This window comes from Rhincodon typus, chromosome 11 (assembly GCF_021869965.1).
Source record: "Rhincodon typus isolate 14 chromosome 11, sRhiTyp1.1, whole genome shotgun sequence".
Classification (NCBI taxonomy): domain Eukaryota; kingdom Metazoa; phylum Chordata; class Chondrichthyes; order Orectolobiformes; family Rhincodontidae; genus Rhincodon; species Rhincodon typus.
The window spans coordinates 32729874-32741715 of NC_063342.1; the positions used below are offsets into that span (position 1 = coordinate 32729874).

Here is an 11842-nt window from a genome sequence, read left to right on the forward strand (position 1 = left end):
GTATTGAGCTATCATTAGAACACAGAACATAGAACAGTACAGCACAGTACAGGCCCTTCGGCCCATGATGTTGTGCCGACCTATTATCCTACTAAGATCAAACTACTCTGCATACCCTACGTTTTACTATCCTCCATGTGCCTATCCAAGAGTCGCTTAGAAGTCTCTAAAGTATCTGACTCCACTACCACTGCCGGCAGCGCATTCCACACGCCCACCACTCTCTGTTTGAAGAACCTACCTCTGACATCTCCCCTACACCTTCCTCCAATCACCTTAAAATTATGCCCCTCGTAATGGTCATTTCCGTCCGGGGAAAAAGTCTCTGACTATCCACTCTATCTATGCCTCTCATCATCTTGTACAACTCTCACCTCTCATCCTTCCTCGCTCCAATGAAAAAAGCCCTAGCTCCCTCAACCTTTCCTCATAAGACCTGCCCTCCAGTTCAGGCAGCATCCTGGTAAACCTCCTCTGCACCCTCTCTAAAGCTTCCACATCTTTCCTATAATGAGGTGACCAGAACTGAACACAATATCCCAAGTGTGGTCTAACCAGAGTTTTATGCAGCTGCAGCATAACCTCAGGGCTCTTAAACTCAATCCCCCTGCCAATGAAAGCCAACGCACCATACGCCTTCTTTACAACCCTATCAACTTGGGTAGCGACTTTGAGGGATCTATGGACCCCAAGATCCCTCTGTTCCTCCACACTGCCGAGAATCCTGCCATTAACCCTGCATTCTGCATTCAAATTCGACCTTCCAAAATGAATCACTTCACACTTTTCTGGGTTGAATTCCATCTGCCACTTCTTTGCCCAGCTCTGCATCTTGTCAATGTTCCGTTGCAACCTACAACAGCCCTCCACGCTGTCCACAACTCCACCAACCTTCGTGTCATTGGCAAACTCACTAACCCACCCTTCCACTTTCTCATCCAAGTCATTTGTAAAAGATCACAAACAGCAGAGGACCCAGAACAGATCCCTGCGGAACACCACTGGTCACCGAGCTCCAGGCTGAATACTTTCCATCTACTACCACTCTCTGTCTTCTATAGGACAGCCAGTTTTGTATCCAGACAGCCAAATTTCCCTGAATCCCATGCCTCCTTACTTTCTGAATGAACCTACTTTGTGGAACCTTATCAAATGCCTTGCTAAAATTCATATACACCACATCCACTGCTCTACCTTCATCGATGTGTTTCGTCACATCCTCAAAGAATTCAATAAGGCTTGTGAGGCGTGACCTGCCCCTCACAAAGCCTTGCTGACTATTTTGAATCAAACTGTGCTTTTCCAAATAATCAAGAATACTATCTCTCAGAATCCTCTCCAATAATTTGCCCACCACAGAAGTAAGACTGACTGGTCTGTAATTTCCATGATTATTCCTATTCCCTTTCTTGAACAAGGGAATGACATTTGTCACTCTCCGATCTTCTGTTACTACTCCAGTGGACAGTGAAGATGCAAAGATCATTGCCAAAGGGGCAGCAATCTCTTCCCGCGCTTCCTGTATAACCTTGGGCATATCCCATCTGGCCCAGGGGACTTATCTATCCTCATGTTTTTCAAAATTTCTAGCACATCCTCCTTCCTAACATCAACCTGTTCGAACATATCTGCCTGTTTCATGCTGTCCTCACAAACATCAACTCATGAACTGTTACTGAGACCCCAGTTTCTAGAGCTTTTCCTGAGCTTTAACCCCACACAACAGCACCTACTGGCTCCCAGCATTTCTTCAATTCCTAACTACATGGAGTTACTAAATGATTCCTGGGCCTTCTTCCCAACTACAAAGAGCTAATGATCTCAGCGGTCCTCTCAGCGGCTCATCTAACAGCAGCACCTTTCCTGCATGGTGCTTCTTCCTCTGCTTCTGGCTCGCTCTTTCTCTCTCTCAATATGGTTCTTTAGTAATCTTTGAACTATTCTAATCTATTCAAATTCTTGCAACAAGCCCACAGTACAAATGGACACACAAAATTAGATTTCATCACACAACTTTGCACTGCTCATTGTATGAAGTCGAAAAGTGGGTCGTGCTGTGTGCTCTCCCCCATGGTGAGTTTGATGATGGGGGCATTTAATTAGTAAGAAGGCAGCACGCAACCTTTCTGCCTTAACCCAGATTAAGTCCACAGCAGGAAAACCTTCGAGTGGCATTCCTGTACCTCCACCAATTAAGGGCCTCATTCCACTGTCACTGGTATTACCCGGTCTGTTTCTTAGTGGGCTAATACAGTTGGGTGGAAGCTCATTAAAAGACACTTTGTATCTGAATAAAGGTGAGAAGATAATTAAAGCCACCATATGTTCCTACTGACAGCACCCACTCATTTCCCCCATCCAACCACAACCGCAATCTCCACCCCTGGACCTACACATACCACCACTGACCTGAACTTGGGTCCCTCCTCAGTTACTTACCAGTAACAGTCACTACTTTCCCAGTGGTGCTATTGAGTACAGCACAGTCTCTGGTTTCTGATTGGCTGGCAGCTATTAACAGGTGAGGCATCGCATTCTGTGATCCTTGATCCCAGGAGAAAGCCAGCCATTGGTCTGTTAAGTGTCTGAGTAGGAGAAGGTGCAGTAGGCCGGGAGTAACCAAGCTCCTATGTTTCATGGGTTAGTCCTCTAATTTTCCAAACTGTCCTGAACCCAAGCTTTTGTTTCAAGATGTCATTCTCTTGAATTTCTCCAGACAGTGACTTGGAGATTGCTAAGTGTCTCCTTTTCTGATGCCGGAGCATCTTATGTGCATGTACATGCGAACTGCACTGCTGTGTATGCAGTGCCCACTCCACTCAACCACAAGGAGCAGGGACTGGTAGTCTGGCAGCAGGTCTGAGTACTTGGAGGACATTTGGGTAGAAAGGCTGCTCATTAAGTGAGGACAGGGGTTTTGGGAAAAGGAAGTGAATTTCTGGGTGGGATGTTGTAAGAGATGGTTGAGAGGCTTCTGTCTATGTTTGTCGGGAGAGATGAATTAGACATGTTTATATGTAGAGAAGCAGTGGGAAGTATCTGGAATCAAAATGGAGCTATGAAATAGCAGCATGCATAAGCTCAACAAGGTTTAGGGATGGAATATTGCTTAGTTTTGTATGTGGGCAATTCTTTTGGGTTTATTTGCATCTGATTTAAAAGTTCTTCCCTCTGAACTGCCTCCCTGCTCCTGTCCTAAGCAACATCTCACCAGAGACCAATCTCCCATCAGCTTTACTCTGGATTCTGGTCTCAGCCAGCTTCCATGATGCCTGTTACCTCTACAACATTTCACCCTTTGTCTCTGGCAATTACATCTATGAAAACTGAAACAATTTTTAAAATTAATCTATGAAGGATTATTTCAGTGCAAACTTTCACACAATCCAGCTTCCATGGTACAAGAAGTATACACTTATAACTCTTTCCAAGATTCACCTTCATATCAACTATGTATATACAGCAACAAGACATCATCCTCTCTGTCTGGTTAAAATGGGTCAAGTTTCATTTTCAAACGTTAATACTGAAGATTGTTTGTGGACTAAACAGACTACAAAGAGATTTGGAACTCCTGTTGTAATTTCTGTGAAATGATTGTAATGTGTATAGTTGAGGATTGCCTTTTGGATATTCAGATGACAAAGAAACCCAAAACAGATTGCACATTATACATCTCCGAGTTTCTGTATCATTAAATTACCATTAAATGTGGAAAGAAAATGACTTTTCACAATGAACCGTTCAGAATTCTGGTCTGGAAACCGGCCATTTCGAGAGACTGGTGCATAAACCTGTGATCCATAATCTGCATAGTCCTGTATGCGGTTACGCCGCTCAAGCTTCCCTTCTACATTTCTTCTCTTAGCTGTTATTTTTCTTATTTCTGTAAATATAATTGTTAAAAAATGTGAATACAGATCAGTAAAAATTTTTATACAAAACTCATATAGTTAAGTAATATTTGTGCCACACAGGTACCGGGTGATAATCATCTCCAACAAGACAAATTCTAACCATTGTCCCTTGAGATTTAATGGCATCACCATTTCTAAAACTCCACTATCAAGATAATTGACCAGAAACTGAACTGAACAAACCATACAAATATTATGGTTAAAAAAGCCAGTCAGACACTAGAAATTCTGCAATGAGAAATTAATCTGTCTCCCTAGTGTGTGTCCACAATCTACAAAGCACAAGTCAGGAGTATGATGGAATAATCTCTACTTGCCTGGAACGGATTCAGCTCAAACTATGATGTCAATTCTTGACATCATCCAGGACAAAGGGGCCCACTTGATGAACACCCAATCCACCACCTTCAACATTCATTCCCTTCTCCACCAAGGCATGGTGGCAGTTTGTACCACCTACAGGATACATTGCAATAACATAATCAACACTCCTCAGTCAGCATCTTCAAAACCCTGACCATTACCACTCAAACAACAAGGAGACCAGATGCATGGGAACACCACTATCTACAAGATTCCCTCCATATTACACACCATCCTGACTTGCAATTAAATTGCCTTCAGTCTCCAGGTCAGAATCCTGAAACTCCCAACAGCACGGTGGGGATCTCTACAGTCCAAAGACTGCAGTGGTTTGAGGAGGTAGATCATCACCGCTTTTTCAAAGGCAATTAGGGATAGTTTGGGGCAGAAAGTATGTCCATATTCCACATTGATGAGTAGAATTTAACGCAAATAGAACTACACACCATGGCAAAGCTGTCAGTGAGTCAGGAGTCTGTTATTGAAGCAGGCTTTATCATGGTTCTTCAACTCAACCATTGCATTAGCATCCAACTTCCAAGTTCCCAGCCCAATTGGGGGAGGTCCATGTGGAATGGTCTGTCACATCTTTCAAAGAAAGGATTTCTAATGAAAGGACCCTCAGTTGTTAGAATAAGATCTGAAGAAAAGTCATATCAGACTTGAAACATTAACTTTGTTTCTCTCTCCACAAATGCAGCCAGATCTGTTGATTTTTTCCAGCACTTTCTGTTTCTATTATGTTAAAATGGCTGACCTGTACTTCGATTCCAAAGGCTGCTGTGATCAAAGAAATGGAAAACAGGTCTGTGAAGACTATCCCTGCCTCATACCACAACTGCTTTGCTTCTTCCCTCACCCCCAAAATCCCCAGGTCTCAGATTCTTACCTAGAGGTCATGTTCAGGGCCTGAGAAACTGAAATGTAATGACCGTCCTAGAATTCTGCTGGCAAAACACTTCTCAGACCATGCAGCTCCATTCATTCCTCAATCACATCTTTGTGTCATTTCACAAACTTATGTCATAGCCCTTCCCTCCTCTCCACACAATCACAAGCCTCTGCTTTCTCTTTACATTAGAACACACAATTGTGGGGCAAGGCAGAAAATCAGGGCGGGAAATGAGAAGGAGGTGGACTTCCAGTTTGGCATCTTCACAGCCATGGAAAATAAATTCCCACCTGTCCAACGGAAAGCAGGTCCTGTTCCAGGGACAGCAGATAACAGAAGTGACTTGCCAATGAAAACATTAACCTTCTGAAGAACTTGTGCTCTCACGTGTGAGCGAGTTGATTCTTTGTCCACCCTAATAGGTTGTGTTGACGTTTCGCTTGCTTTGAGCCACATCTCTGAGCATTCCTCTGGAGCGGTGTGTTTCAATAGAGATAGGTAGCACTGTTTGAGCTATTGCCATGCTACAGTGAAGACTGGCAACAAGGAATGTAGATCAAGTTGAGTGAAGTCCAAGATAGGTGAAGTCACTTCCAAAAGTTTGCAATGCACCTGTCAGTGAAAGCACAAACTCTGAAGTACTGCTGTGAGCCATTTCCTCAGCATGGCTGCAGCTATTCAGTTTCACTCTTTGAAGATTTCCTGCCTGTTGCATTCACACAAGAAATACGTTCCACTGTGCTCTCAGCTGGCTGGCTCCCACCAGTTCTCAGCAACTCCAAAGACTTGTGCACTGCCTTTTAAAACCAGACTGCTTGGTTAAATCTAAATGTTGAGTTAATTGACAGCTTCACAGATGTTACCAATCCACACATGTTAAACCTGGAAATGGGAGGGATCTAGTCAGGTTCCCAACTGTAATAATTATTTTTAGGGATTTAAACCCCTGGCTACATCCAAACCCCTTTCTATCCACCTTCCTCCTTCCACCTCCCCTTGACAGTTAGAATTCGGTCTTCAGAATCATAGAACCATCGTCTCATCAACTCTTGTGCCATCGTCAAAATGGCTGAGAGTAATTTTGGTTCTTTTCTCAGAATTAATTCAGAATATACCAACTCCCCAAATCAGCAATATCTAATACAGCAATTATGTATATATGAAACATTTTGAATGAATAATTGAACCTACTTTTATGGTGCCCTGACTGCACACAGAAAATGGAAATTCAGTGAAATGTCACTATCTCCTTGCTTCTCTTGAATTCCTTATTTCATGCTGTGGTCTGCATCAAACACAACTTATAGCTAACATTCATAGTTTCATCTCACCACTAACCGCTTAGCACTGCTGCAAGTCTCATACCCTTGTCTCATACACTGTTAACTATTCAATCATGAGAGCCGCATCACCCAAGCAGATTGCATCACACTTCCCTTTCTCTTGCAGGACAAGTTGACTCATAACCAGAGGCAGCAGGAGCTCATCAGTGGGAAAGGACCCAGATGCAGGACACTTCCCCCATGAAAGAGACAGTGGGTGCCATCATTGAAGCAGACATGGTTGAAATTGCACGCAACAGTGGGGCTGAAACCATTGAGTGACAGTATCCTCAGACCTAATTTACCTGCTCACATCTGTTTTACTTTTTAGCATGTATCTCTTAATTTCTATCTTCTTGCTTCACCACAGCCTTACATTTGTACTTTTCTCTTTTCAGTTATCAAGAATAAGCAGTGGTGTAACAGCAGGCAGTGCAAGAACAGGAAATCAATGATAAAGAAGACAATTTACCAATAGTTCTCACACTTGCAGCCATCAACTCAGATACTAGGTTGGATTCTAGGGGTATAGGCATATGATAAGACATTGGGCACTACTGATCTTCAGACAGTTGGAGGCAAGAATGGTGTAGATGCCAGCTCACATGAGGGCAAGATTTTACACAAATTCTTCTGCAGAGATCTCAGATAAGGACTTCATTGGGGCAATTTACATAGACGGGTGATGCTATGTACAATTGAATCTTGGGGTTTGGTAGGTGTAGTGATTGGAACCAGATGGACCTTATTAACTATAAGGTTCTCAGTTGGGGTTGCTAACCTGGGCCAATCAGGAAAGCCTTGGCTGACCAATCGAACTAGGAGAGTGAAGTGCTTTACTTCCCCCTCCAATTCCATTTTGATTTACCCTCCCCCTCACTTTTCTTTCACATTGGCATTGCCCCTAGGGCGCTGCTTGTTACTGATGTTTTGGTCACGTGTGATCTTACGGGTGGTGGTATGTTAATAACATTTTCGCATCTTGTTTTTTTTTTCAACTGTGTCTCACACCTGCACATACACAACAAGGGTGTTGGGGGAGATAAGCACTACTGCTGGATGGCAGTAGTGTAAGGGAACAGAAAAGAAAACAAATAAATATATAACCAGGAGATTAGAAGCTCCTTAGTTAAGGACTGACTCCGAGCTGGCTGGCCACAGCCAGTGGTACGATGGATTCTTTTTCACTAAAAAAAAATAACCAGGAGATTAGAAGTGCTTTACTTCCCCCTCCAATTCCATTTTGATTTGACCCCTACCCTCCCCTTCATCTTTTCGTTCACATAAGCATTGCCCCTACAGGGCTCTAGGTTCTGGTCACATGGGTGTCATGGAAAAAAATATACATATAACTAAGAGATTAGAATCTCCTCAGTTGAGGACTAACTCTGAGTTGGCTGGTCACAGCCAGTGTACTGTGAAGAAGAAGCTTGGTGTTGGATCGTGGTGTTGGCTGTGCTCTCATTCTGGCTATGTAAGCTTACTGTTTCTATTGTTTGCTGTTGCCTGGGCCCCTGGTTCTTCTGTTGCCTGGACCTACCCAGTTCTGCTGTTGCAGCAGCTGGGGCCTCCCTGGGTTAACTACTGCTGCCTGGGCCAGTTCAGCTGCTACTAGTGCTTGGGCTCCTGGTTCTGCTGCTGCTGCCATTGTCGCTTGGGCCTTCCACCTCTCCTGCTGCTGCTTCTACTGCCTGCCTCAGGCCACACCCAAGGACTGTTGCTGCTGCCTGGGCCCCTTGGAAGAACGGACTTCCTGCAGCGTCTGGCAGCACTACTGCTCCCCACCCCCTCACCTCCCTGGCAACGTGGCTAGCCCCAAGGTGGCAGGACCTAGCCCTACCTATGCCGGGGTAGCAGCAGCCTGGGGCCCAGCTGCTTCAGCCCCAGCTATGACCCCATCTCCCTTTAGGCTCCTTACCAATGGCCTACCCCAACGTGTCTATTGAGGCCTGGAGTAAGGCCATGGCTATGGTCATCGTTGCTGTGGCCAAAATATACGGGAAGGCCGTTTTCTACCTGTGGACCGAGCAGGCGGCGCATCTAGCTGTTGAGAAGGGGCTCATTGTGGGCAGGACGTATCTGCCCTGAGAAGCCACCTGGCTCCTGGAATGGCAACGAGGGTTCTACATGAGTCACCTCACCTGCAAATCCGGCAGGGTGGCTTTCTTGTTGGTCCCGCATTTTCAGCCGGAGATCTTGGGGGTCAAAGAGGCTGTGTCAGGCAGTGATGGTGCAGCTGCGGGGTGGGGGGAGTCGAGGTGCTTCATTTCGTGAACGTCTATGCTCCCTCAGTGAGGCCGAGGCAAATGTGCTTCTACAGAGAAGTGTCTGTTCATCTTGCCTGCATTGACAAAGGCCAGTCCATTGTCCTCTGGTGGTGGTGCATCCTTGAGGACCGGGACTATGGTGGTGCCCGGTCTGGTTTGGCTTCGGGGAGGAGATTGGGGAACTTGGTCAAGTGCTTTGATCTGGTGGATGTCTGGTGGAATCTCCATCCTGACTCCATCGCTTTCACCTTCATGAGGCCTGGGGTAAGAGTGTTGAGAATCGACCACCTGTACATTTCACGGGCGCACGCTTCCGGCGTTCCGGCAGCATCTGTGGGGTAGGTGCTGCGCACGGAACATCACCTGGTGTGGGCGGAACTCTTTATTTTCGGCGCCTGACTCGAGTCTGCATACTGGCATTTTAACAACCTGCTGCTGGAGGAAGAGCAGTTCCGGAACTCATTTCGTTGGTTCTGGACAGGCTGAGAAAGAAGCAAGGGGGCTTTCCCCTCCTTGAGGCAATGGTATGATGTGGGCAAGGCTAGTGTCTGCATCTCCTGTCAGGAGTATGCGAGGGGGTCGATAAATAGGCGGAAATCCAGGATTGAGGAGTTGGAGAATAAGGTGCTTGACCTGGAGTCACATCTCAGTCAGTCCAATGCGGACCCAGCCCTGTGGGGGGGTATATGAAGAGAAGAAGGCCGTGCTCCAAGACCTGCAGCTCGTCGGATCCTAAGGCACGTACGTGAGGTTGCAGATTCGCTCCACTCGTTGGAAAAAAGACGAGGCACCCATCAGCAGCGCCTTAACCTGCTGGCCGACAACGGGTCCCTCAGCTCGGATCCAGAGGACATCAGGGCCCAGATTCGCGCCTATTATGCGGCTCTCTCCAGATCCATCCAGTGAGGATGCTCATAGAGTGCTGTGGGAGGATCTGCCTCAGCTCTGCCCAGAGGACACCACAACGCCTGATGCTCCTGTGGTACTGTGGAGTCCATGGACCATGTATATATTCGCTGTGGGCAATTGCACTCCGTTTTCAGTTATCTCAAAGACCTTCTCCTCTGCTTTTGGTTGCACTTCAATCCTACGCTCCTGATCTTTGGGCACCCGGTGCGGAGAGAACCGGACAGGTCGGAGGATCTCCTTGTGGGTCTGCTCCTTGGCCTGGCCAAGCTGACCATTAATACGTCCAGACAATGGGCTGTGGAGGGAGGCATTTACGCTGACTGCAGCTATGTTCGAGCTCGGGTGTCCCTGGAAAAGGTGCACACAGTGTCCACGAACACTGTTGTTGCCTTTCGAGACAGGTGGGCACGGTGGGGGATGGAGTGCTTTATCTCCCCATCCAATTCTATTTTGTTTTGATCCCTACCCTCCCCTTCACTTTTTCTTTCACGTAAGCATTGCCCTAGCTGGGTCTCTGTTTATCACTGGTTCCCTGATCACATGGGTGTTTTTCCTGGTGGTGGAATATTAATAAAGTTCTTATACAACTGGTGTTTTCACTTTGTCTTGCACCTATACACACACACAAACAACACAGGTGCTGGAGAAAATAAACACTACTGTTGTATAGCAGTAACGTAGGGGTTAGAAATAAAAAAAAAGTAACCAGGGGATTAGAAGCTCCTCAGTTGAGGGTTGTCTTCGAGCTGGCTGGCTACAGCCAGTGTGCTGTGCACTAGTAAATAAAGGGTGACTTGGTGATGGGACACTGGCCTCTGTGCAGTTACTTCAGTGCGACGACAGAAAATAGGATGTGCCTGAAGAACATTCATTCACAACTGTCATCTTGGAGTTAGGGTATGCATTTCTGGCATCATGCCTCTCTTTGGGAAGCCTGACTCATTTGATCCTGTTGTCCCTGTTGTCGAAGACTGGACCCAGTATTTGGAAAGAATGCAATATTTTTCCAAGCAAATAATATTGGGTCAGATGAAAAGCAACGCGTAATCCATCTGACTGTGTGTGGACCTGTCGCATTTTTGGTTATAAAGGGGCTTAACTTTCCCAGAGGCACCAGACACCAAAACCTTCCAAGAGAGTTGACAAGTGTTGGTTAAGGAATATTACAACCCCAAACCTCCTCTAATCCTGAGACACTGTCAGTTTTATTTGGCTGGTAGAGAACGAGGGGAATCTGTATTAGAATCTTTGACGAGATTACAATGACGAGCATAGGCAAGTGATTTTGGGTTAACCCTGAATGAGAGACCATTTGGTATGTAGGATTAGTGATGTAACCATGCAGAACAGCCTACTAGCCAAAGCCCAACGGGACTTCAAACAGGTACTGCAGCTGGCCTGGTCATTAGAAAACGCAGCAAGTGGAGCACGGGAACTACAGGGCATCCCAATGGAAGTAGCAACCCTCGCCTGTCCAACTGAGATTGGGGAACACCATGTGAGTGTAGGCAATCGCACAGCCTCACGCAGGGCATGTCCTGATCAGACGGACCCTAGGCCAACCCACAGCAGAACCCCACAACAAAGCTGAGCCTCAGCCAAGTGGCTAAACAGTTCTTCAGCATCTGGACCGGCAAGCCATTATAGTTGCTGCCGGTATGCGGACTCGAGACAGCAAAGGCGTCCTACAAGGCCTGACTTGAGTAGGAAAACTCGGAGGCCAGTGCCCAGGAGACCGCACACCCTGGAAAGTTCCCCTACATGTGGGTTGGAACAATTAAATTGCTAAGCGACACCCAAATCTGAGCCAATTAAGATTAATGTTTGGTTAAATGGTCACCCAGTTCCCATGGAGGTTGATACTGGCACACCTGTATCTGGGTTGCAGAACTGGTCTTTAACAAGATTCACTTGAGACTCCAACCTTTAAGCTTGTGCAAGACCTCAGCCAGACTGAGAACATACACTGGGGAACTGTTGTAAATTAAGGGTGTGACTTCAGTTCCGGTCTCCTATGAGAAGCAGAGATAGTAGGAACTGCAGATGCTGGAGAATCTGAGATAACAAGGTGTAGAGCTGGATGAACACAGCAGGCCAAGCAGCATCAGAGGAGCAGGAAAGCTGGCGTTTCGGGCCTAGACCCTCTGATGCTGCTTGGCCTGCTGTGTTCAT

The 11842-nt window shown here is 46.2% G+C and overlaps 1 protein-coding gene across 1 annotated transcript in view; it reads right to left on the reverse strand.

Moving 5' to 3' along the window:
- Nucleotides 1–11842, reverse strand: part of cfap91 (cilia and flagella associated protein 91) — an 82711-nt gene that overhangs the window by 31055 nt on the left and 39814 nt on the right. The window contains exon 7 of the mRNA XM_048603087.1: nt 3704–3886. Within this exon, the coding sequence (XP_048459044.1) occupies nt 3704–3886 (183 nt within the window). The remainder of the gene's footprint in view (nt 1–3703; nt 3887–11842) is intronic.